Here is a 25,754-nt window from a genome sequence, read left to right as displayed (position 1 = left end):
ATATATACTTGTCATTTAACCTGTAGGTCTTTTCCCAAGCTAGCCTAACACCGTTGCCCTAAGGCCTGGTGTTTTTAGCTATTGTAGCACACACATCAAAGTATATGGACACAGGTTTGTTGGGGTCATTAACCTGGGTGAGGTTAATGAGCTTCCCAATGCTGGTGAAGCTTTGGACCTCAGCCATTGCTCTTGAGGGTGATATATGGGTTAAAATAGATACACTGACCATCATGAAAGCACACTGAGTAGGTGGTATGGTTGTGGGTGTATGACCCAACAATGGTGCCTGCACAAGAATAATAAGTATCGAAAACCAGAGTTTTGGTAACAGTACTCCCTTCTTGAGTAGTGTGCATACATGAGTCACAGTCCAAAGCCTGGGGTTCCCAGGTAGAGAGTTAACCAAGATTATCAAGAAGAATACGCAGAATGGAGTTATCTGCAAAGGTGACATGGGCACCTCCTCAAGCTTCCATTGTGCATAGACTACTCAGCTTCCTGAGTGACTAGAGCAGGGCTGATGTCTCATTGTCCATGGTTTCCTGTTGTCTCCTGGGAAGCAGGGTCCTGTTGGGAAAGGGTGCTTGTGTTTTGAAGCTGATCTTGTATGGTGAGACTGGGTCAGCTGTGGTGGATCCAGGGAATGATCTCTGCTACCTTAACTGTGTGGGGGTGGATGAAAAAACAAAAAAGGGCCCCTCCAGTGGGGCTTTATGGTTGAACATTCCATGTTTTTACCAAAACAGCATCCCCTGGTTTATAAGGGTGAATGGGAGTTGCCAGGCTAACAGGAGTCTCTCTCTTACCCAGTCATTGATTTTTGAGAGCATCAAATCAAGGGCCTGAATCTGTTGTCTCAGGGTGAGGTCACCTCTTTCTTAAGATCCCCTTGCAGTCCCTTGACTAAAGGAGGTAGATGCCAAAAAAGCATTTCAAAAGGGAGCATTTCACCATCTGTTTGGTGGGGCTTGACCTAATCCTGAGCAAGGCTATGGGCTGTAATTGATCCCATAGTAGGTGGGTCTCCTGACCGGTTTTTAATTGTAATTTTTTAGAGTCCTGTGTATACCTTTTATTTTTCCTGAACTCTGGGGGTGGGTAGGCTGTGTGTAGCTTTTAAGTTATTTTTAATCCCTCAACCATTAACTGTACCACCTCAGCCACAAAGTCCAGCCCATTGTCTAATACAATAGACACAGGTATTCTGTATCAAGGGATGATTTCCTTTAACAATCACCAGCCACTTTTTGGGCTGTCTCAGTCTGAGTGGGGAATGCTTTTATCCATCCAACATCAGGGATTGTTTCTGGCACACAGACTGTACCTTTTACCGTACTGTCTTACTTATGTTGGAGAGCTTAGGGACATAAAAATACTGGGCCAAGGTGGTCTCAAGAGCTATTTGTCCTGAGTTCCTTTATAGGACTGTTTGGCAAATGTGGGAGACAATGACTCATATATGACACTCTGGCCATCAGTACACTTCTACCATCAGTCTGGTAGAAAATTTTCTCCTTCAGTCTCAAATCAAGCTTATTCTTGTGAAGTATGCCATGGATCCCATTCAGATAAGGGACACAGGATCAAAGCATCTGCCAGTGAGGACGAGGTTTGTCCTCCTGTGAGGACTGCTCACTTGACTTTCCTATCAGCCTTTTGATTTCCCCAAACAGCTGTTGTCTCCCACTTCTGGTGGCTTTGGCAGTGCATGACCACTACTTGCTTAGGAACCCATACAGCTTTTAGTAATTTCAGAATTTTTTGTCCATATTTAACACTTTTTCTCCCAAGTTAGAGACAAAGCTTTGGCCATCCATGAAATACTCAATGTCTGGATGAGTTGATGTTGGGCTGATAATGAGCTGGTTGGTCAAGCCTGGCTGGCTGGAGAACACCTCATCCATAATCTCTAGACAGTCACGCTCTAGTGGTCTTGAATTAACTGATAATAGGGTGGCTGGGTTTAGAGTCTTAACAACCTCTAGCTGGACATGCAGATTTTTACATAACATGCTTTGCTATTTGACCATTCAGGAATTTGCTAACCAGTAATTTTCTTTGTATTTCATGAGAGTCAAAACAGAGTGGGGAACTCACTGTGAGTGAGTTTTTGTCTCAAAGTAAGTTTGTCTGCTTTAGCCACCAAGACAGCAGAGGCTGCCAGGACATACAGGCAGAGCAGCCAGCCTGGGGAATCTGTATCAAGTTGCTTTGATAAATAGGTCACCAGGCAGTGCCAGGAACCTAGCAGCTGGGTCAAGACTCCTACAGCTCCCAGTCTGTCATATACATATAGGAAGAAGGGCTTTATCGTATCTGGAAGGCCCAGAGCAGGGATGTCTGTGTGTGCCCTCTTAAAGACATTTTTTTTTCTTTTCTCCCTATAGCATGGGCTTTTGTCCTCTCCACTTTGCAGCTTTATAAAGGAGTTTTGCCAAGAGAGAGTAATTGTGGATCCAGATCCTGCAGAAACCTGCAACTCCTAGAAATTTTCTAATCTGTACAGTGGCACATAAGGGGAGTGGGGACTACACAGGGTCCCCCACTAATGTGGGTTTTTCTGGCTTTTTACATTTTCCCCTGTACTTGAAAGCTGCTGCTTTGAGCCAGTGACAAGGAGGTGAAAACACCACCCTCCAAATCCCGGACAAACCCCCAGAAATGTTGCAGGAGGGCTCAGACAGAGACTGAGAGGGCACCAAGGCTTTCAGGAAGCAATTTATTAAGCAAACCAGCAGCGACTCAGCAGACTCATCCAAAGTCTGAGCACTGAGAACAAAGGGGACTCTCCTTATGTATCATTTAGAGCAGATGACAGATATGGGGGGGAGGGGCAACAGCTTGTCCCATGTATAATCACATGTTATTTCATTGGCTATTTTAACCTCTTGGGCAAGATGACCCTCCTCTGGTCTTCAGGTAGCATTCCCCAACTTATTTTCCTTTATTTTACTGTAGCACTCATTAATCTCTTCCCCCTCCCTGCCTTCCTGCTATAAGAGATGATATGAGTTAGAAAGTCATTTCATCTGGTGAGCTTGCTTTAAGCCAAATGCAGTGATCCCTATTTATGGGGCTTCTTGAAAAAACTGCTGGTTGTCAAAAAGTACTCCAGAGCAGGAATGACACATGGGCTGGTATTAGAACCCTGTCCACATCTACTTAAGCCTGAGATCACAGTGAATCAGAGATTATAAAGATCTCCCTGGTACAAAGAACCATAGCAAAAAGATTTTATTAAGCTTCTTGTGCAGACCAGCCACATGGAATTTGAAGATGTGGTAACTCAAGCAGGGCCCAGGCTCATCTTTCTTATCTCTTAGGATTCCTTGATTAGTTTGTGGGGGAAGGGCATCAGGAAACAAGAAAAGTAAACTTTATTATCTGTGTATTAGGAGTTTCATTGGATGATTTTAACTTTCACCAGTTTGTATTTTAAAGTATAATCACAGATCTAGGTGGTACTGATGTTCCAAAATCAGAGGAGGGGCCCAGAAGGAAATGCCTTTGCCTGCTTGGTAATCAGTACTATCACAGGATAGTTCTGTTGTTTGGGTCTAAGGTAGACATCTGTGTGAACTCAGGAACGGAGCAAAGTGGACCTATAAAATGAAGGTCTCTGTCAACTTTTAGCAACTCAGGATTGGCCATTTTATCTGACCCATCAGGTCAGTGATGATGATGCCAAAGGATTTTCCAATCCATGTTTGTGTGCTTTTTCCTCTTCTTGCTTCATCCAGTATTGATAGCTAGTAGGGTCTTCTAACCATTCTAAGTTGTAACATGGATCTCACTCTGTGTTTAATAATGAACAAGAACAACTCCTTGCCTTCTTGTACAGAGGCCCAAGTTGTTTCTAGCAACTTGATTCCTTTATTCAAAAATATTGACACCATTTGCCACACACATTTGTGAGTAATGACTCACTGTTTTAAGAAGGGACTAAAATGTTTAATCTTAGAGATTACTTTGGCTGTGTTTAGAATGTGCAGCTGAGACAGCTGGGTAACAAACCAGAAAATAGGGGCAGACAATCAGATGGGAAACTAAGGAAATTATTGAGGCAATCATCCCAAAATTTTTGCAGGAAATTAGTTAAACCTCTGTGCGAAGGGGAAGGAGATTAAATTTGGAGGGAAGAGGTGAGAAAATGAGAGTGTATGGCAGAGCTTGACTCTTTACTAGGGTTCTATGAGATCTAAGGCAGGAATAAAGAAAACCAGAAGCAGTCTTTGAACGTAGGGTTCAGCAGGAGTTATAGAAGAAGCAGTTTTCAGGGTGCCTCACAGCCAGAAAACAATCAGCATCTAAGAGGCAGCTGGCCTGGGGAGGGTCATTGGTCAGCAGGAAACAACTGAACTACTGCTGGAGCCATGCAGTAAGAGAAAGAAATGTGAAGTGAGGGAAACTGGGGAGGATTCATGGAGGTCTCAGACACAGAATGAGCTGGGAGGCAAACCAGGAGCTAGGCAGAAGGCAAGAACAGAAAAGCTTGGCTTAACTCAAACCTGGCACTTCCTGAAGAGGCTTACATCTGGCTGCTGATATGGGGATCTCTGGGCACAAGGTAGGAGGCATTTAGAGGTACCAGAGTCTGTAGCCCTATAGCTAGACGTGGCCCTTCTTGGCCTTGGTCATCTGGGACTGAATCAGTAAGTAGATCCTACTCTAAAAAACTCTCAGATTGATTTTCAAACTCAAACAGAGGGAGATAAGGACTTGGAGTCCAAAAAGTGAAAAGAAGTTAAGAAGGGGATCAAGACTTTCTCCAGGACGATTTAAATTTTAGTAATTAAAATTTTAACTCAGGCTTGTTTTTCTCTTACATTGCAGTTTAATGAACTGCTTTTCCAACATCTATTGACTTTGGAGAATATTGAGTGACCCCATTTTAATTACTTCTCTGAATCTCCTGCTAGTATTCAAATTACTTGCCTTTAAATACCCCAATAACTGGTCATAGAGAAATAAAGAGTGTAATGAATAAACTAAGGATTAATTGTCCAGAAGTGTTCTCAGCTCAGAAGGAGAGCAGTGATGAAGCAGGGAAGAAATGTCCACTTTTTCCCCAGGAAGGGGAATTCTGTGGCACTGTGAGCTGTGATGTGCAAGGTCCCAAATCAACATGACCCACTGTTAGCTGAGGACTCATGAGTCCTCAATTTCTTAGTCTAATATTTGGTATAAAAATGTCCATGTTCTAGACTTCCTGGAAGAATTATAAGTAATTGCATATGAAATTTCCATCCTAGTGCCAGGATAGGAGAAGGTACTCAGGACCTGACACACTAGTAATCTACCACAGATGATCTGGAAACCCAGAAGGCTAGCTCATGACTAAGGAGGGGGTAGCATATACAGCACGGACACACTAGGCAAAGGGACAGTTCATGTCCTAGGAGGGATGGAGACATGGTGTGACATTTCATCATACTACTCAGAATTGCATACAATGTAAAACTTATGAATTGTTTATTTTTGGAATTTTGCATGCAAATTTTTTGGATGCAGCTGACTAAAACTGTGGAAAATGAGACCACTTGTACCACGTGTTGTCTGCCTGAAGCCCTCCTCCCTTAAATGTCTATATAAACATGTTTACATGGCACATGATTTCTCTTTTGTGTTCGGAGGACTAAGTAGGCAAGATGGTGAAGGTGACAAGAAGGCCAGGCAGTCCTGGGCACTGAGGAATTCTAGGATCACCACCCCACAAACAGTTCTTTAGAACAAGGGATAATTCCTGGACAATAAGAAATTTCTTTGAACAAGATTTCCAGTAGTTCCCTAACTGGTGTCCTAGAGGCAGGGACATGGGAGTGAGTTTAAAGCAGGGTTCTGCCACGTAGGGGCTGCCTTCCATCTCTCTTGGCCTCCGGAGGCTGTTTGCATCAGGGCTGCATCATGGGCATAGTTCTGGAATGGAACCCAGGACCTGAAATTTAGCCACTGACTAGATGTGCTGGCTCATGACCCTGTGTGGGTCTCAGTGTCTGCCTCTGTTTAACGGATACACAGAACAATATCTTCGATGATCAGAATTCACAGCCCATCTCAGTACCTATGGATCTGTGAATGCTTTCCCCAGGAATGGAAAGAAGTCATGAACTGTTCCATCGTGTGGAGAAGCAGGTGGAAAAGCAATGGTAAAACAGGTGCTTCATGGAGCAGCAGGTCTCTGGCCTTGTAAAAACTCAAAGCCTTTGAGTTTCAACCTCTCAGAGCTCAGATTTCAGTTTCCAGTTCCCTTCCAGGAAACCCGAGGGTGGATCCGCACTTTACCCCCTCAAGAAACAGGGGAAATAATAACTTAAACCATAACCCTGCTCTTCGGTTGAAGTGGAACTTTTTGATTAGTATGGCAGTTGGTCTAGTGAACATTTCTTACCATTGTAGTTGGAGGCCCAGGAGTCTGCTTCCAGACTTCTGCAACAGGACGTGCAGAGGAAAATGACTGTCAGGGAGTGCAAATGGGAAAAAAGATGTGTGGGGGAAATTTCTATATGCTGCTTTGGCATATTAGTCTCTCAAATGGGTTTCTATACAGCTGATTTTTTTTTTTTTGGTTATTGTTGTTGTTTTTCACCTGCCCCTCATCCTTTTAGACACCTTTTTTTCTTCTGGTTTGTTTTTGTTTTAGCTATGCTGAAAATACCCTTAATATTGGAGCTGTCATTCCCAAATCTTTTCTCAATACATTTTGGATAGACTGCTGCTTGGTTTCCCCAGAGTGAGTGATTAAAGTGACTGCTCCTGTTCCTCCTTTACAGCAAACATAACAAAATGGAATTGGTTGTAAGGATGGCTCAAAGGCAGGGAAGCCATTTGTCCACTGTCTTCACCTCAGAAGCCCTGTTCTGCCTCTTCCAGCTGTGCTGGACACCCATCCTTGTTCCTAACTGGTGTCCTAGAGGCAGGGACATGGGAGTGAGTTTAAAGCAGGGGTTCTGCCATGCACTGACTGCCTTTCATCTCTCTTGGCCTCTGTAGACTGTTTGTATCAGGGCTGCATCATGGGCATAGTTCTGGAATGGAACCCAGGACCTGAAATTTAGCCACTGACTAGATGTGCTGGCTCATGAAGTCCCCTGTGTGGGTCTCAGTGTCTGCCTCGGTTTATGGATGCATTGGATGATGTGATCTCTACGTTGTCCTTAACACCAAGATTCTATGATTTTTGTCTTTGGACCCATGGTACAGGTGTTCCTCCTGCCCTGGAGACGTGGTAGGGCCATGGATGATTATAGAGAAGGATAAGGAAAAACAAGGCAACAGTGGTAGGTGCTATGAAAAAAATAACTGGGTTGTGCTGGGAGGCAGGTCCCTTCATAGTGTATGGTCATGAAGCCAAACCTATGGGCCTATTTGTTCAGGTTATAACAGGAGGAAGCAAATCCAGGGATGGATCAGAAGCAAAGAAGGATGAGCAATAAAATCTAAAGGACCAGGTTTTTTACGTGGAGCAGGTCCTGGTGACCCTGACACTGTACTCACTGAGCTGCCTAGCCAGGGAAGCTGTGAGTCATGTATTTCCCAGTTCTATTCCCAACTTGGAGGCAGTCACCAGCTTCATTGAGTTGCTGTCTTGATTCTTTTCTTTGAGGGTGAAGGGATTCTGGGGATTGAACCCAGAGCCTCATGTGTGTTTAACAGAAGCTCTTACCACTGATCTGCATCCCAGCCCTTCTTTTTTCTTTGTTAATATTTCTTCCTCTTCTTTCTCATCACCAAAACTCAGGTTAGAAATTCTCCCTCTCTCTCTCTCTCTCTCTCTCTCTCTCTCTCTCTCTCTTCCCCATCCATTTCCCTTTTTCTCCCTATTTATTTATTTATTGGTGGTACTGGGGTTTGAACTTGGGGAGTAGAACTTGCTAGGCTGGAGCTCTACCACTTGAGTCACCTACCACAAAATTCACCTTTTTAAAATGTATAGTTTAGTTGGCTTTTAGTATATTCACAGGCAAGATTTCTTTTTTTTTTTTAACCGATAGAGAGGGAACAAACTGTAAATCATGTACATTGAACACAATTTCAGATTTGTTGACCTTTTTGTGTTGGTGGTGCTGTTTTTTTATTGTTGTTGTTGTTGTTTTTCTTTGTGACAGGGTCTTTCTGTGTACCCCAGGCTGGTTTGGAACTTGTGTTCCTTTTGCCTTTGCCTCTTAAATGCTGGGATTACAGGCAAACACCACCATGGATCCAGCTAGATAAGTTGACTTTTACTGATTTCTTTTAAAAATTTGTCTGCTCAAGATGTTTGCTTGCTTACCTTCTGTTTTCTTTTCTCCTTCCTGCCTTTGACTGGATGGATTGTGTTCCATGGATTTTGCTTTTCCTTCTGGTAATTTGTATCCAACTTCTATTCACCAAGTGATTACCCTTAATTTGTCATCAAAAGTTTAAACTTAGACCCTTTGGTTTCTTTACAGTTAAATAGTAATGCTAACCTCTTTTCTGGTAAACAAAAATCTTAGAATACAACTTTTCTCTTATTTTCCCCTATGCCTACCATGTGGAAACCAATGGGTATTTTACTTTTGTGTGGTCATTAACATTTTAGATTTAATTATGCTTCACTTATACTTGACACACTACTATATTTTTGGTATCCTATACATCTTCTTTTTAGGGTCCTTTTTTGCTTTTCTGGAATTATACATTAGTGATTCAGGGAGTATCTGAGATAGCTAAACTTTCTGAGTGTTCATGTGTCCAAAAGTGCCTTTTCTCTTTACTGTCTTGAATGCTAGTTCAGTTGAAAGTAGAATTCCAAATTAAAAAGAAATGTTTAAAACCATTTGGATTTTTTCCAACATTTGATACATCAACAATTTGATAATAATTTATTTCCTTCTAATTACTTTATAGATTTTCTTGCATGATGGCATCTTATAGGATGTCTGGTTCCATTCATTCAGCAATTATTTAATGAGAAGTTATTTTGTACAAAGCACTATATTACATTCTGGAGGTAAAAAAGTGAACAGTGTAATTTCTTGTTCTCAAAGGGCTTGAATTCTGGTGGAGGGAGCAACAAGGTAAACAAGCAAGTAAAGCATAGGGTATGTAATTAACATGCTACAGAGAAATAATAAAATAGAGAAGGAGAATGACAAATGCTAGAAAGGAGTGGCCAAGTGCCAGCATTTTAAAAAGGAAGGCCAGGAAAGAAATCATTGAAGAAGTGACCTGTGGGCAAAGGCATGAAGTAGGTGAGCTAGCAAACTGTGTAGATATCGGGAAAGAGTTATCCTTAAAAAAAGAACTTCATGTATAAACGCCCTGGGATAAGGACATGCCACCAATATTTGAGGAAAAGCAAGAGGTCATCATGATCACATGGCATATGTTAATAGGTGGGAAAATTGTAGGAGAACGTAGAAAGTGAGAATGAAATATTACATTGCACTGGACTGCATAGACCATTTCCAAATCTTCGTTTGATTTTGAATAAGATGAGAAGCCTTGGAGGATTGGGACAAGAAAAAATGATGCTTTCTGGCTTATCTTCTGAGAGATTGCTATGGTAACAGGTGGGACTAGACTACAGGGGAAAAGAAGAATCTTGAGTTGTTTATAATAATTCCAGCAGCAGGAGAGGATGTAACTTGAATCATTGTCATAATAGTATAAGTGGTGAGAAGTAGACCAGCCCTAGATTTATTTTATTTGATTTTTGTGATATTTTAATTTAGAGATAATTTTACACCACGCTTTTACAGAAATGTTGTAAGAATGATATAAGGAAATTTAATGTACATGTGGTCCAGATTCCCTAATTGTAATTTTTGCCACATTGGCTTTTTATTTTATATGTGCATATTATAATGTCTTGGATCAATTTGAACATGAACTGAAGACATGATGTTTTACTCCTGTGTTATGAAGTACATGTTTCCTAAACATATACTTTTTACATATCCACATACAATAATCAAGGTAAGGAAAATAACTTTGATGCAACTCTATTACTTAATCTACAAGCTCTGTGAATATTCTGCCAGTTGTGCCAGTAATATGCTCTATAGAAAAATTCTGACCCAGGGATCTTGTGTGGCTTAGGTATTACATAGGACAGGGGAAAGGATCTGTGGAGGGAATGGAGGTGAAATTTGGGAGAAAATGAGGAATCAGGGAAGACTGTCAGATTTTCAATCCATCAAATGGAAAATGGAGCTACCATTACCCAGGATTTCACAAGGAGCAACTTTACGTGTCTGATTGCGGGTGTGTGGGTAGCGTTCAGCCTTGGAAATACTAAGTCTGAGGTGCATATTACACATCGCTGTGGATCCTCAAGTTTGTTCTTTGCAATTCGACATTCTGCTTTCATGTGTCTAAATATGAATCTTTTCTATTACTGCAGTTCAGGAGTGGGTGAGATCTTTCAAAATAATTTTTTCATCTTTTCTGTGCATAGAAAATATTCTTTAATACCTATCTGAACATTCCATTCCACTCTTCTGTCTACAGATGATGCTGGCCTTTTTTGTAGTTATTGTTCATCTGTAAAAATCCTTATGAACAAAATAAACTCATTAATTGTGAAGTAGTATGGCTTTTTACTGCAGTAACAGCTTGAGGACTTCTTTGACATCATTTTCTTTTCTATGGGGGTCTTTAACCATTACTTTTTCCACTTTGTCCTTTAGCAAACTAACTAATCTGTCAGTTCTTTTGCCTGAGGAATTTGTTGTCTATCTAAAGTAGCATTTGTTTTTCTAAACCATTCAAGGATGATTGCTTATCTTTTTATTTCTGTATTTGATATGACAGTGTTATCATTCATTGATGAAAATACCTGGAGCACAAACCTTCTTCTCCGACCTATGTCTTAAATTTTTATTTAGTGTGGGGGCAAATTCTCCTAGGTAGTGCTGACTTGCATCAACACTTAGCTATTTAAACTTGACCAACATAACAACCAGCTAATGATAATACTTTATGGTCTTTCTTCCTCTAGCTCTTGTTTCTGTTGCCAAAGTAAGTTTTTGAATTGAAATATTAAAATGTCACCTGTTATTCTATAATTCTGGTCATCTCTCATACTTTTCAGGATAAAATAGGAAGTCCTTAATATGGCCTCATGCTGTGCATTTGGTAAGCATCCTCTGCAGACTCTCGTCTGTATCTTCCTTGTTGTTTTCATGCTACAGGCACATCAGACTGTCGGTAGCTTCCTAAACCTGCATCCAAGCTCTTGTTCAGAGTCTTGTCTTTACCCAGTATCCTTCATTCCTCCTTTCTACATCCAGAACTTCACCCCATCCTTCAAGATCCAATACCTGTTACAGACATATATCCAAGCATTTGTTACTCCATTTTGATTCCTTCATTCCTGATTACTTCTTAAATTAGCTACTTCTCTTTTTGAATTCTTGTAGCATTTTTTTACATACAAATCGGGTTCCTGTAAATAATGTAGGCACCTCTTTCCCTCTTACCAAACAGGAGATTTAAATGCAGGGAAGTGCTTTATTCATTTCAGAATGTTCACTACTTACTACACAATAAATGATTAAAATGAATTATTGGTTTACAAAATTATTTGAGAAATTCTAAAATAGATTATAGTTGCTTATTTGTTTGTACATGAGACAGTTCTTGGCACTTGAGGTCTCTATACCAATACAGGTATAGGTTAAGGATTACTAAACATTATTTTGTAGCATTCTATAAATTTTGTAGGCTATTCTCTGATGTTTATTTTATCATTCATTCTTTATAAAACAGTCACAGAAGCCACTTCCATGTGTCACTTCTGACATTTGGATAGTCCTGGAGCCATGGGCAAGGCATTTGGAATGAAACTGGCCAGACACAAGAAAATTGCTACCAGCTACACTTCATGCACATTTCTGTGTACTGAAAAGAAGAAGAAATTATGCAGGCAAGGAGGAGAATCCTTGTACTATAATATGCTAGGGAGAGGCTGGTTCATAGCTACAAAAACCAGTGTGCTCCTGTTTTGGTATATTGTGTTAATATGGGTATACATTTTTCCATAAATGATGGGAACTCAGGGAAAGATTTTAAGAAGAGAAATGAAATAATTTTTAAGCAATTTATACTTCAGTCTAGTGTTTAGCTGTGCATTTGGCATGTACAGGGACAGATGGCAGGGGAAAATTGAAGTTTGTGACAATTTTTACAGCTGGTCTTTTGGGTCAACCAGAGAGATAAAGAGGGATTCCTGCCCAGGACAAGGTGGTCCACTGGCAGCTAGACAGGCAGCCATGCTCTCATGGAGGAGTTTACTCAGGGTCCACAGATTATTTCTGGGATCCTAACATCAGTTACTACCCTAGATCCAGTGTGGCTCTATCAAAGAAAGGCTTAATAAAGTCAATATGTTTTTCACCATTATTTCACCCATTCAGTTAACAACTCCAGGTCCACTCTTAAAAATCATTATGGTATTGAAAGAAATTCAAAGTTAAGAGCAAGTGCACAAATAAGTAAAATATGGAATTAAAGCAGAGGAATGTAAGAAAAAATGGAGGATTGATATGTACATTATTTTGAGAATGCATCTGAGAATGTCTATGGGAACAAGCAGGGCTCCTGGAGGAACACAGTCTGAGTTGTCCCTCAGGATGTGCACAAGCATTTGAATAGGGTAGAATATTTTTGGGAAGAGGAAGCACAATGAATAGATATGGGTGAGGTATCAACAAATAAATGCACCAAGAAATAAATGTTGTTAATGTTATGATAAAAATTCCCTGGCTCTATCTATTTTAATTGATTGTTTCCATAGAAGCAGAAATGACATCCTTTTCCTTCTTTCAAGTCTTACATGAATCAGCTGCTATGTTTGGCAGACGGTTCATACTATATTAGGTAACCAACTGAGTGCATAATTAGGATATTTGCATCATTTCCTAGTGTAAAGATCTGATCCCAGTAAAATATCTCAGTCAGCTCTAAACCTGAGAGTGATAAAGGCACTGCTGGCTGGGACCCCGATAGTCTAATTTACTCTTTTTCCTTTTTTTCCCTTCTTCTTCCTTTTTTATATTCTTTTCCTTTGTATAATTTCTCTCTTTTCCTTCTTCCTCATCTTCTTGATACATGATTTTACTTGTATGAATTTATTGAATCATTACATATACACTAAACACCCCCTATGTACCAAATCCAAGACACTATACACGTTATTTTTTTCTATAAAAATTGGGTGTAATGGAATTCTATGCAGCCATGAAGAAGAACAAAATGTTATCATTCGCTGGTAAATGGATGGAATTGGAGAACATCATTCTGAGTGAGGTTAGCTTGGCCCAAAAGACCAAAAATCGTATGTTCTCCCTCATATGTGGACATTAGATCAAGGGCAAACACAACAAGGGGATTGGACTATGAGCACATGATAAAAGCGAGAGCACACAAGGGAGGGGTAAGGATAGGTAAGACACCTAAAAAATTAGCTAGCATTTGTTGCCCTTAATGCAGAGAAACTAAAGCAGATACCTTAAAGCAACTGAGGCCAATAGGAAAAGGGGAACAGGTACTAGAGAAAAGGTTAGATCAAAAAGAATTAACCTAGAAGGTAACACACACGCACAGGAAATCAAGGTGAGTCAATGCCCTGTATATCTATTCTTATCTCAACCAGCAAAACCCCTTGTTCCTTCCTATTATAGCTTATACTCTCTCTACAACAAAATTAGAAATAAGGGCAAAATAGTTTCTGCTGGGTATTGGGGGGGAGAGGGAGGGGGTGGAGTGGGTGGTAAGGGAGGGGGTGGGGGCAGGGGGGGAGAAATGAACCAAGCCTCGTATGCACATATGAATAATAAAAGAAAAATGAAAAAAAAATTGAGTGTAAGGTAGTCTTTAAATAGTAAATAATGAGTCTTAAATATTCTAAACTGAGTACCTTCTAGGCTTTTTCTTTGTTTTTCTTTTTTCTTTCAAAGTGTCTGTATCCCAAATCTCAGGAAAAACTTCAAAACATGAGGCTAAATATTGAGAAATCCAAACCCATATCATCTAAATTTGATATTCACAGAAAACAGCTTCACATTTAATAAGAGAGCATTTATTTAACACACTCGACAAGTTCTGCACACAATACCTTTTATCATTGTTGGCCATGCTTGTCCTTGAGCATGGTGAATGTGGGTGCTGGTCAGTTGCTCTGGTCCCCCAGGTCCTGGCCATGGTATCTGTCTTTCAGACCTGTCTGTCACTGCTTCTCAGTCCACTGCCTCTCTCAGACATTGTGTCTTTCCCACAGTCTCAGGGCCTGTTCTCATTAGCAAGCTACTATTCTGAGTGGGATACTGAAAGAAAACTTCTCTGAACAGCACTTATTATTTTTTTAATGTGTGTGTGTTTTTTTTTTTTTGCAATGAAGACATTTCTTTCCAAGGTTTTAAGGCTTTGAAGTTGATATTTTGTACAGAAGTTTCAATCTTCTACATTCCTCCTCTATTCTTTGTGGCAGTTCAACAGATACATAAAGCAGGAAATATTTAATAGTCTAGGTTTAAACATAGGTATACTTTGGTTGAATTGATGTTGCTATGAATTCCTATAGAAAAAAAGCACCCCACTCTATATAGAAATTTGACTTAGAAGATCAATGACACCATTGAAGTCAAAACTCAAATATTGAGAACTGACTTCGGATTTCAATATTTCAACTTCTATTCTGAGAATATAATTCTTTAATGTAATATTGATAATATAATGATCCACATGCCCATCTCTTCTTGTGGATCAGAGAAGAGGCTACAGTCTTTTAAATTAATATATATCAATTGTGCAAAGGGGTTCCATTGTGATATTTCTATACATGCATATAATGTACTTTGATCATAACCACCCCCATTACTTTTTTATTGTCCTCCTCTCATCCTCCCTTTTCTACAATTTTGATGGTTTCATTATCCTATTTTCACACATGCACATAATGTACTTTGATCATATTCATCCCCCATCACCCTCTGTTCCTTCTGTTGTTTTTACACCCACAAACAGCCCCCCTTTTACATTCATGTCAGTTTTTTTAGGACTAAGTTCTGAATATTAGAGAAAACATGCAGCGTTTGTCTTTCTGACTTTGGTTTATTTTGACTAACATGATGTTATCCAGTTCCATCCGCTTTCCTACAATCAAGATAATTTTGTTCTTCTTTAAGATGGAATTATTTTCTATTGTGTCTAGGTACCACATTTTCTTTTCATCTATTCATCTGTTGATAGGCATTGAGGCTGATTCCATAATTTGGCTATTGTGAATGGTGTTGCTATAAATGTGGGTGTGCAGTTATATCTATAGTATGCTGACTTACATTCCTTTGGATATATGTTCAGAAGTAGTATAGAAGATCATATGATAGTTCTATTTTTAGCTTTTGGGGGAGCCTCCGTACTGATTTCCATGGTGACTGGACCAGTTTGCATTCCCACCAACAGTATATAAGGATCCCTTTTTCCCACATCCTTGTCACCGTTTGTTGGTTGTTTTCTTGATGAAAGTCATTCTGACTGGAGATGGAGTTTCAATGTCATTTTGATTAGCATTTCCTTTATGGCTAAGAATGTTGAACATTTCTTTATGTATTTATTGACTGTTTGTACTTCTTTTGAGAACTTTCTATTCATTTGCCCATTTATTCAATGGATTATTTTTGGTTTTTAATCTTTGAGATCCTTATATATTCTGGATATTACTTTCTTGTCTAATGGAAAGAATTTTTCTCCCATGCTGTAAGCATTCTCTTCATTCCAGTAATTATTCTCCTCAACATGCAGAAGCTTTCTGTAAAATCTTGCTCTTTTTCATGAGCTATTGAAGTCCTATTCAGGCAGTCAATATCTATGCCTATATCTTCAAGTGTTTTCTCTATGTTTTTGACTAGTAGTTTCAAAATTTCAGGCCTTACATTAATATCTCTATCTCTGTTGAATTGAGTTTTGTATAAGGAAAGTGGCAGAGATTGAGTTTCAGTCTTCTATATGTAGACACCCAATTTTTACAAGATCATTTGTTAAAGAGGTTGTCTTTTCTCCAGTGGATATGTTTGCATCCTTTATTGAAAATCAGATGGCTGTAGCTCTGTGGCTCTATTTCTGGGTCCTCTGTTCTATTCCATTCATTTATGTGTCTGTTTTTGTGCCAGTACTATGCTGTTTTTGTCACTATGGCTCTATAGTATAATTGGGACTCAGGTATTTTAATACCTTGAGCATTTCTTTTTTGCTTAGGATTGCTTTGGCTATTCATGGTCTTTTGTGCTTCCACATGGATTTTAGGGCTGCTTTTTCTATCTCTATGAAGAACGACATTGGAATTTTGATGGGGATTACATTGAATGGGAGATTGCTTCCAGTGGTACGGCCATGTTCACAACATTAATTCTGTGAACATGGGAGGTCTTTCCACCTTGTAGTTTGTTTTCCAGTTTCTTTCTTTAGTGTCATAGTTTTCTTTGCAGAGGTCTTTTACCTTCATAGTTAAGTTTATTCCTAGGATTTTGTTTTTGAGTATATTGTAAATGGGATTGTTTTCCTGATTTCTTTCTCAGCCTGCTCCTTACTGGTATATAGAAAAGTTACTGAATTTTGTATGCTGTTATGTTTCTGAAAGAGCTATGAGTATCTTGGTAGAATTTTTGGCAGTGTTTTAAGGAGAGGATATTATCATCTGCAAATAGAGGTAACTTCTTCCTTTCCTATTTATAGTTCTTTCGTCCTATTTCTTTGCCCTTTTTGCACTGGCCAAAATTTCAAAGCACTGTGTTGAATAACAGGGGTGATAGTGGACAACTTTGTCTCATTTGTGATTTTAGAGGAAATATTTTCAGATTTTCTCCTATTTGGTATAATGTTGGCAATATTCTTTATTTCTCAAGAACTTTTATCATAAAGGGCTATTGACTTTTGTCAAAGACTTTTTTATTGTGACTATTGTGTAATTTTTATTCTTTGTTCTGTTTATGTACTGTGTCATTTTAAATTGCTTTGTATATACTGAACCATCCTTGCATTACTGGAATGACTCAAATTAATCATAGTGCATGACATTTTTAATGTGTTGAATTAACTTTGCAATTTTTTATTATCATATAATGGTTGTATGGGGGATACATTGTGTTACTTACATATTACAACACAGGTACAACTGACCCGTTATGAAGATGTCCAGACCCTATCCAGGTTAACAGCACAAATGAGGGAGTCCCAAGAATAGATGTGGGACAAAGAAGCTGAATAAGACTCTTTGTAAGAACTAGATAGGTCCTTAGGTCAGTGTTAGAACTGCACATATGTCATGCAGAATCTCCTGAAATGTTGATAAACCTGAAATGGGAAATGGTTATTCTAAAACTTGAGGTAGAGTTGCAGTACAGGAAAGGAGAAAGCAGAAATACAGGAGCTGAGGTTTGAAGAGGGCAAAATTTAGAAGGGAAAATCAGACTTCAAAGTTGGGCCAGGGGAAAGTATTGGCACATGGGTTTGCACAGGAAACAATCATGAGGTGAGGAGGGATGAATCTGAGTTTGTGGTTTGGTGGGGTTAGAGCTTGGAGTTTGGAGTATGTGTGTTTGAGAGAAGGGTAGGGGGAGAGAGGGAGAGAGAAAAAGAGGGAGAGAGGGAAAGAGGAAGAGAGAGAAGGAGAGAGAGACTTTAAAGACCATAATCAAATGACTTATCCTATCTAGGGCTCAGTTTCATCATCTAAACTTCAGTATCATAATACATCATGCAGCCTCCAGGTCTAATATGAAGGTTAAATTAAGTAAGAGAATGCAGTTTAGTCATGGCCCATAGATATTGCTTAAAATGTGTTTCTAAAAGAGAGAGAGATCATGGCAGTTGATAGTAAAGAATGACTTATGCCAAGTGATACACTCTTCTTTCAGAAGTCAGTCTTACTAAGCCAACAGCCAAAGGAAATGGTAAGCAGAAGTTATGGTGACACACTTACCTCTGACTCATGTGAACACAAGATAAGTCTCACCTGATTGAACTAATTTTCTATAGAAAAAATAAAAAGCAAGTAGAGAAATGGCACAACACAGAGACCAAGTGTAACATAAAGCAACCTGCTTCAATGACTCCAAGAAAATACTCAGTTAAGTGAATCATGAAGTTTTCAAGCTGCATTCTATGCTCACAAAAGCAGTGGCTTTCTGGTGTTATCATCTAAAAAGCAATTTTAGTGAAGTGTATTGCAACAAAATTCACCAATATTAAGTGAACTTTGATAAATAATTGCAACAGAAGCCAGCATGACAGGAAGCATTTCCATCACTCCAAAGTCCCCCAATGTCCTTTGAAGACAATTCCTCCTCCTGCATCCTGGCCTGGACTATACCAATCTGCTTTCTCTCACAGTTGTTTAGCCTTTTCTAGAAAAATAAATCATATAACAGAAAAACTTCATTTTTCATTTAGTAAAAGATCTCTAGGCTTTTTTTAAAAGTAAATTATTATTCCCCTAGAAAGGTTTTTCAGACATTTCCCTTAATTGTCTCACCCCTCTTTCTGAAATTTTATGTAACAGATGTATCTCTGGTCTGGTTATGTACTATACACACACGCACACGCACACACACATACACTCACACACACATACATGTCACCCATTAAGACAATAGATAATTTAGTATGATTTTGAGATTCATCAATATTGTGTATATTAAAAGTTGGTTCATTTTTATTGCTGAATAATATTCCTTTAAATGAAGAGACATTCAATAAATAAGTAAGAATAACTGAAAATGTGTCACAAAAGTCAGTTACCAAGTGGGTAACTCAATTATTGTTTTTGCTTGATTTGACTCTTTCTAGTATCAGTAAACAGACCTCTAATAGCACAATTTATTTAAATCAGAAATCTTGATGTGATCAAGACTCTTCCCTTAACCTCATTCCCTCATGTACAATCCATCCAAGGCTGTCAGTGTTTTAGATTATTTATTGAATGTGGTCTCAATAGACTGATCAGATTATTGCTGCTACAACACAGAACTTTCTAGATATGTGAGGATATTGATCTTTATCTTAAAAGAGATGGGAAGCTGACTTGTTTAGTGAAATTAAAAGATTTCTAAGTCTTTAGTAATAAATAATGAACAAGAACATAGAGTATGAATTAGAAGAGCGAGTATTTTGGGGGAAAAATAACAGTGGTTGTTTTGTGAATTTTCAAGGTACTTGAAAGTAGGGCATGAGAATTGGGAGGCAGGCCTTATTTTCAGTGGGAAGAACATAGTGAAGGCCTCGCTGCTGGGTGATAATATCACTGTAATGAGAAATTCATCTAAACATTCATATTGCTTTCTACTGCCTTGATTTAGTTGAGTATTTATCAAGTTAATTGGTATCCTAAATGATAGAGTATGAATATTCTTGGATCATTTTCTAAGTCAGAAGGACTTAGAGAATTAGAATCATGTCTAAAAATATTTTGCATCACTTCATCCATTCACTCATCTTTCCACATGTCTCATAATTTTTTTCAGTGGCTGCTGGATGGCTAGCATTCATGTATCAGTACCAGGTAATCTGCAATCTTCCTGAAGATTTATGCAAATTGATTTTTATGGGGGCATCTTATAGGTTAATGTTCAACTTTTTAATTTCTATTAAAGATTAAGAATCAATGGCTGCTATGGTTTGAGATTGTCCCCTAGGGTTATCCCTATTTTGAGGCACTACATACCAACTATGATATTTTCAGGTGGAGTCTTTGGGTGAGATTATGATTAAATAAGGTTATTAGGGTGAAGTCCCTACAGCTGAATTGTAGTGGCTTTGTGAAAAGAGGGCTAGAGCCCAGGAGAGTCACACTTGCATGCTTCCTGTTTCCTGATATGTGATACTCTGTGCCACCAAGAAGGACATCATCAAGTGTGGCCCCTTGACTTTGAATTTTCAGAGCTTTGTACCAGAAGTAAACTTCTTTTCTTTATAAAGTTACCCAGTTGGTGGCATTGTGTTATTAGCAACATAAAATGGACTAGTACAATGACTTCGGGTCTAGGTACACAAACACACTGTAATATAATCTTTATTCTTAAAGCACATAAAGCTTATGTCATAAAAAACAGGTAAATTACAAAGCCATCTTGTCGGTGCTTTGAAGGAACTCTTTTTGGTATACTGCTGCCTTTTCTCTTCCAGGCAATGTCTGAAGGATGGCAATCCACAATATCTCTGGGAATTACTCTTGTAATCCTATACTGACGCCCCATTTAACCAGACTGTACTTTGTAGTACTCATTGGAGGACTGGTAGGTGTCATCTCTATTTTGTTCCTGCTGGTGAAGATGAACTCCCGGTCTGTGACCACCACGGCAGTAATTAACCTGGTGTTGGTGCATGGAGTTTTCCTGTTGACAGTACCTTTCCGCTTGACCTACCTTATCAAGAAGACTTGGCTGTTTGGCTTACCCTTCTGCAGATTTGTGAGTGCCATGCTGCATATCCACATGTACCTCACATTCCTCTTCTATGTGGTGATCCTGGTCATCAGGTACCTCATTTTCTTCAAGCACAAGGACAAAGTGGAATTCTACAGAAAGCTGCATGCTGTTGCTGCTAGTACGGCCATGTGGCTTTTGGTGATTGTCATTGTGGTGCCCCTGGTTATTTCTCAGTATGGGAATAAGGGGAAGTACAATGAACAACACTGTTTTAAATTCCAGAAGGAACTTATACAGGATTATGTGCAAATCATCAACTATATGATAGTCATCTTTGTCATAGCCACTGCAATGATTCTTCTGGTTGTCCAGGTCTTCATCATTGTGTCCATGGTGCGGAAGTTGCACCACTCCTTTCTATCCCACCAGGAGTTCTGGGCTCAACTGAAAAACCTATTTTTTATAGGCATCATTCTTGTTTGTTTTCTTCCCTATCAGTTTTTTAGGCTCTATTACTTGCACATTGTGGCACACTCTAAGGACTGTAATGACAATGTTGCATATTACAATGAAATCTTCTTGAGTGTAACAGCAATCAGTTGTTGTGATTTGCTGCTCTTTGTTTTTGGGGGAAGCCATTGGTTTAAACAAAAAATTATTAACCTATGGAATTGCCTTTTGTGCTGTTAACCAAGATTATAGTATTCATTTATATATACATATATGTATATAGCTACACACATACACACACATATGTATACATATATATATATAATACACATGTATATATGGAATGAAAATGGGCAAAAGAGGTAAGAATTGTTTTATATTGCTTGATCAAAACTTTGCCTAGATCCAGCCAAACAAAAGGACCATAAAATGTCAGGGAACTCATCCCAGTCCTCATTTGATCCCTCTGGTCACTGAAGGATGTCCACACAAAGATCAGTGATGGTGAATCCACCTGAAGTTGCAATACTGCATTATTTTCCCTGCATTATTTACACAATGTCCATGTGGCCCATGTAGGCAACATGAGTCTAGTGGGACATTCTGAGTTTCTTGATTTAAAACATGGCCTTTTCTTAGGCTTTTGTTTACACTTAGGTGTCTAGTTTTTGGGTTTTTTTTGCACCCACTTCACCTTAATTAGGTTAATCTTAGTCATAAGCCACCTCCAAAAAGATGAACTCTACTTGGCCAGCCAGATAAGATGACCCATTCTACTCACACCCTGGCAAAAAACAGAATAAGGAGAGGAAAAGTAAGAAAATTTTGAGAATATCTTAACTTTGGTGTAAGTTTATTATCTAGAAATCAATGCAAACAGAACTCATGTACTTCTGCTGTTAAAAGTTTGTCTAGATTTGTCTTTTGAAAGGTTGAGTTTAAGGACAAGGGGTTTAACTATTTAAAATCACCACTTGTACTGTTTTATCCCAAATCATGCTTGCTGAGCATGCCTATGAAATGGTGAAGCAACCATACAGGATATTCCTGACTGATGTGCTCTGAGGCATTAAAACAAGTTCCTATGGGAGGTGATTGAATCTTTTTCCTTTTCTGTTTTGTTTTTTGTTTTTTTTTAAGAATTTCTAGATGTCTTGGGCCACAGTTGATTTAGATTACATTTGGAAATAGAATGTTATGCTGAGATATTTAGAATTCCATTCCACTCTTAAAGTTATTAAAAGTGTTTTTATATAATGAAAATTACATTCTTAAAAAGAAGAACTTTTGAGAAATATATGGAATAACCATTGATTTAGACTCTGTGAGACTAACTTGAATGGCAATGTTTTTCTGGAATATTTGAAGAATGGATGAGTAAATATATATGAAATTAATAAAATTGTAATGTGTTAGAATATTGAATAGTGTGGATTTTCTTACCAAATTCTGAGTAATATTTTGCAATTTGATTGATAACATAACTTGTGGCACATTAAACTGCATTAAACTGATTTTTTTTCAAGGACTACTAATAGCTAGGTATTTAGCTTATATTTTTTATTTTGGTTTATTTTAAATTTTTAATTAATTTTATTTTTAATTTGTTTACTTTTTCCTTTTATTCATACTTCTGTTGCCTTCAATGCTTCATAATGTTGAAACTTCCCAAAGAACTGATCCTCTTTCATATTTAATGCTTCAGATAAGATGAAGTAATTAATGATATGATTAAAAGAACAAATGAATAAAGACAACTTTTTCTGTCCAGCTAGGCATATCTCATGATTTACAGGTTTGTTGATACTCTATGGACCTACAAATTCATCAGAGGAATACAAAGTACCCCTGTGAGTTCCATGATCAATGAAATTACTGAGTCATAAAAACTAATTCTGAGGAAGAGAAAGTAGCAATATACTGCAAACACGACTTGTTCCCAATTTTTTCTGTTTTAGATTTTCTGTCATTTCTTTTTTTTTTCTCTTTTCATTTATTTATTACTTGCTTTCTTTTCCCCCTTACTTTTAGTTTTTTTCTTTCTTACTTTGATGCATAATATTTTGTAAGACAATCACTAAGGTCCATTAACATTTTAAGAAAATTTGTAACACCCATAAAATGTGTAAAAAAATAAAAATATGGTGTAATATTTAAATTAAAATTTATTTGTGAGCATTTTATTAGGTTTCTCTTATCACTATCAAAGTATCTTTTAGTTTATGGGTATATTATAATCTTTCAGATTTCAGGTATTTTGAGGCCAGGCAATTATGCTTTTCTCTGTACTATAATATGCTGTAATAAAGAGTCTATTTCTGTGAGCCTATAAGAAAAATTATCCTAAATATAGGAATGCAACATTTTATACTATAAAATATCATATTCATCAGTATTCACAGAATAACTAGAAAAAAAATCAGGTTGCCTGGTCTTTGTCTTTAATTGCTGTGGAAATGAATCTCACACAGGAATCAGGGCAAGATTGTCCTCAAGGATCACTTTTGGATGTCACCATTATAAGATAGCACTACTAATATTGTGGTGAGGCCAGGGAATTGCTATCTTGTGGTGTATATATAAAAAAGTCGAGTCTTGCTCTGTACTTGAATAATGTGTCAGATATTCTTGAAGTAAGTAATAATCAGAACAGTTAGTTGGCTTTTATTCAGTTTTCATAAATGCATAGCACTTTTGGTACTGTTTGAAGGTTTTGGATTTTTGAGAAATGCAAATACTACAGATACCGAATTAATTTTTGTTCCCTCAGAACTTTGGAAAGAGTGGTTCATTACTTCGGAAAATCATGATTAGTAGCTATTCTATCTAATTAAAATACAACAAAAACATACCTGTAAGCAATAATTTTAGCTTTTATATCCAGGTAGGTATTATATGTAGATACCAACATCAGGCTACCTTGTTTTGTCTAGTTTTGTGATTATGCATAAGTGTACATGGAGACACATATTACCTTATTCTAACTAATTTTCCTTTTATTCACTTATATTATAGTTAGAACACTATATACATGGCATATAATAATTTGAATATAGGATGATTATGAAATTCATTTTAGAATGGTAAAATTATTCATGAATTTCATCTTAGAGTAGAAAAAATGTTACCTAATAGTTGTGATAAAAAGCAAAGCTTTCGACTGAGAGAGATGAGAACTCTGGAGACACCACAAACAGGGTCAATTTAAAAAGGAGGTTTAATGCTGATCTCTGTCTGCATCATTAAAACTTTAACAGCAAGCAGCAATTTGTCTCTTGTTGACTCTAGATATTCTCAAGCAAATTGTTAAACTAATGGGTTTCATCAACTTTCACTTGTATCTTTAAGTGTAATGGTTATTTGCAATGTGTTCTTTGTGGTCATCATGATCGGGACCAGCCTCTACGTGGTGCATCTCCTCTACCAACAGCACAGAAGAGCCCTGCATGTCTACAGCCCCAGTTTCTCCTTCCAACCATCTCCTGAAAACAAAGCTACCCACAGCATCCTTTTGCTGAGATGAAATGTGCCTTCTCTTAAAGAGGACTCAGTGGCTGATCTAATAACCCAAAGCTCCTATAGCCAAAGAAGAGTCTTCATCACAATTTATGTAGGCAAAGAAAATCAGGTTGCTTTTGAACTCTTGAAATGTGGCTGGTGTGAATTTACATATGCTCTACATTTCTTGAAAATCACAGCTGGGTGCCAGTGTCTCATGCCTACAATCCTAGCTACTCAGGAGAAGAGATTAGAAGGATCATGGTTCAAAGCCAGCCAGGCAAATAGTTTGCCTATCTCAAAAAACCCTTCACAAAAATAGGGCTGGTGGAGTGGTTCAGGTGAAGTCCCTGAGTTCAAGACTCACTACTGCCACAAAAAAAACAAAAACCCTCAGAGTTTGATGCTAATAAAAGTACTGTAAAATTACTGTTAAATTAAAAATAAAATAAAAGGGAGGTTTAACAATTTGAACATTATGAATTGGAAAAATATTTCTATATTTTAAGAATATTTACCTCAACTTGATTCAATATTAAATTATTTCTGTTGATTATGCAGATATTAAATGCAAATTTTAGGAAAATGCAAAGAAAGTTTGCCACGTGTGTTTTCTTTTTTGATAAGTAAAAGGCATTTCTCTGAGCATCATGACTCTTAGACTGGCTTATGGTCAGTGTCTACCAGATTTTGAAACCAGAGGTAATGATGATTTCTGAGATACAGGCAGAAACATTGCTCTGGCACCCATTGACAGGTACTCTACTTGACTGTTGTTCATTTCTTAATCTACTTGTGAAAGGGCCATTGTGTCCCCTCTTACTTTTGCCCTCAACTTTGCATAAGTGAGGAAGAAAGGGACTGACTCTGAGTACTTGTAGGTAAAATGGGCTTTGTGGGAGTGAATCAAGAAGTCTAGCAAATTCTCTTGCCTTCCAGATTCTCCTCCAAAGAACTGTCACTAAAACTGGATTCCTGGGTTACAAAGTTCATCTTTCTGAAAAGGGCATCAGACCAATCCATTCTCAATTAGCAGCTTTCAGTGAGGTGAATATTTGTGATTCTGTCATATTTTAGATTGGATAGGTTTTGCCGCCTTTAACAAGCTAAAGAGTGAAATGGAAGACAAAGCTTCTTCCATCAATCTGGATTGGTAGGATCAAAGGAAATGACCACAGCATTTTAGAAATAGTGATGAGAGTTCCAGGGTAAAGGAACACAATGATGGTAGATTTGCTTGGATAACACCAAGAAAAGTTCAACATGCAAGGGTGAACTTTCAGGTACCAGGCCAAGCAATTGTGCCCTACAGGGGAATCTGACAACCAATAGGAACTGTTGGTGGAAATGAGATTCTAGTAATAACCACTAGCTCTCAGCAGAAGGGTTTGGAACGAGCTTGTTTCAGTTCCAGTAAAG

The 25,754-nt window shown here is 38.1% G+C and overlaps 1 protein-coding gene across 2 annotated transcripts in view; it reads left to right on the top strand.

Moving 5' to 3' along the window:
* The window catches only part of Gpr141 (G protein-coupled receptor 141), a 52,100-nt gene extending 27,313 nt beyond the window's left edge, over nucleotides 1-24,787 (top strand). Inside the window, exons 2-3 of one of the 2 annotated variants that reach the window (XM_074065276.1) lie at nucleotides 19,485-19,522; nucleotides 20,146-24,787. In XM_074065276.1, the coding sequence (XP_073921377.1) occupies nucleotides 20,160-21,077 (918 nt within the window). In that variant the 5' untranslated portion in view covers nucleotides 19,485-19,522; nucleotides 20,146-20,159 and the 3' untranslated portion in view covers nucleotides 21,078-24,787. The remainder of the gene's footprint in view (nucleotides 1-19,484; nucleotides 19,523-20,145) is intronic. The other variant, XM_074065277.1, reaches the window with a different exon arrangement.
* Nucleotides 24,788-25,754: the final 967 nt, after the last annotated feature.

Source organism: Castor canadensis, chromosome 2 (assembly GCF_047511655.1).
Source record: "Castor canadensis chromosome 2, mCasCan1.hap1v2, whole genome shotgun sequence".
NCBI classification, from domain to species: domain Eukaryota; kingdom Metazoa; phylum Chordata; class Mammalia; order Rodentia; family Castoridae; genus Castor; species Castor canadensis.
This window is presented reverse-complemented; position numbering and strand designations above follow the sequence as displayed.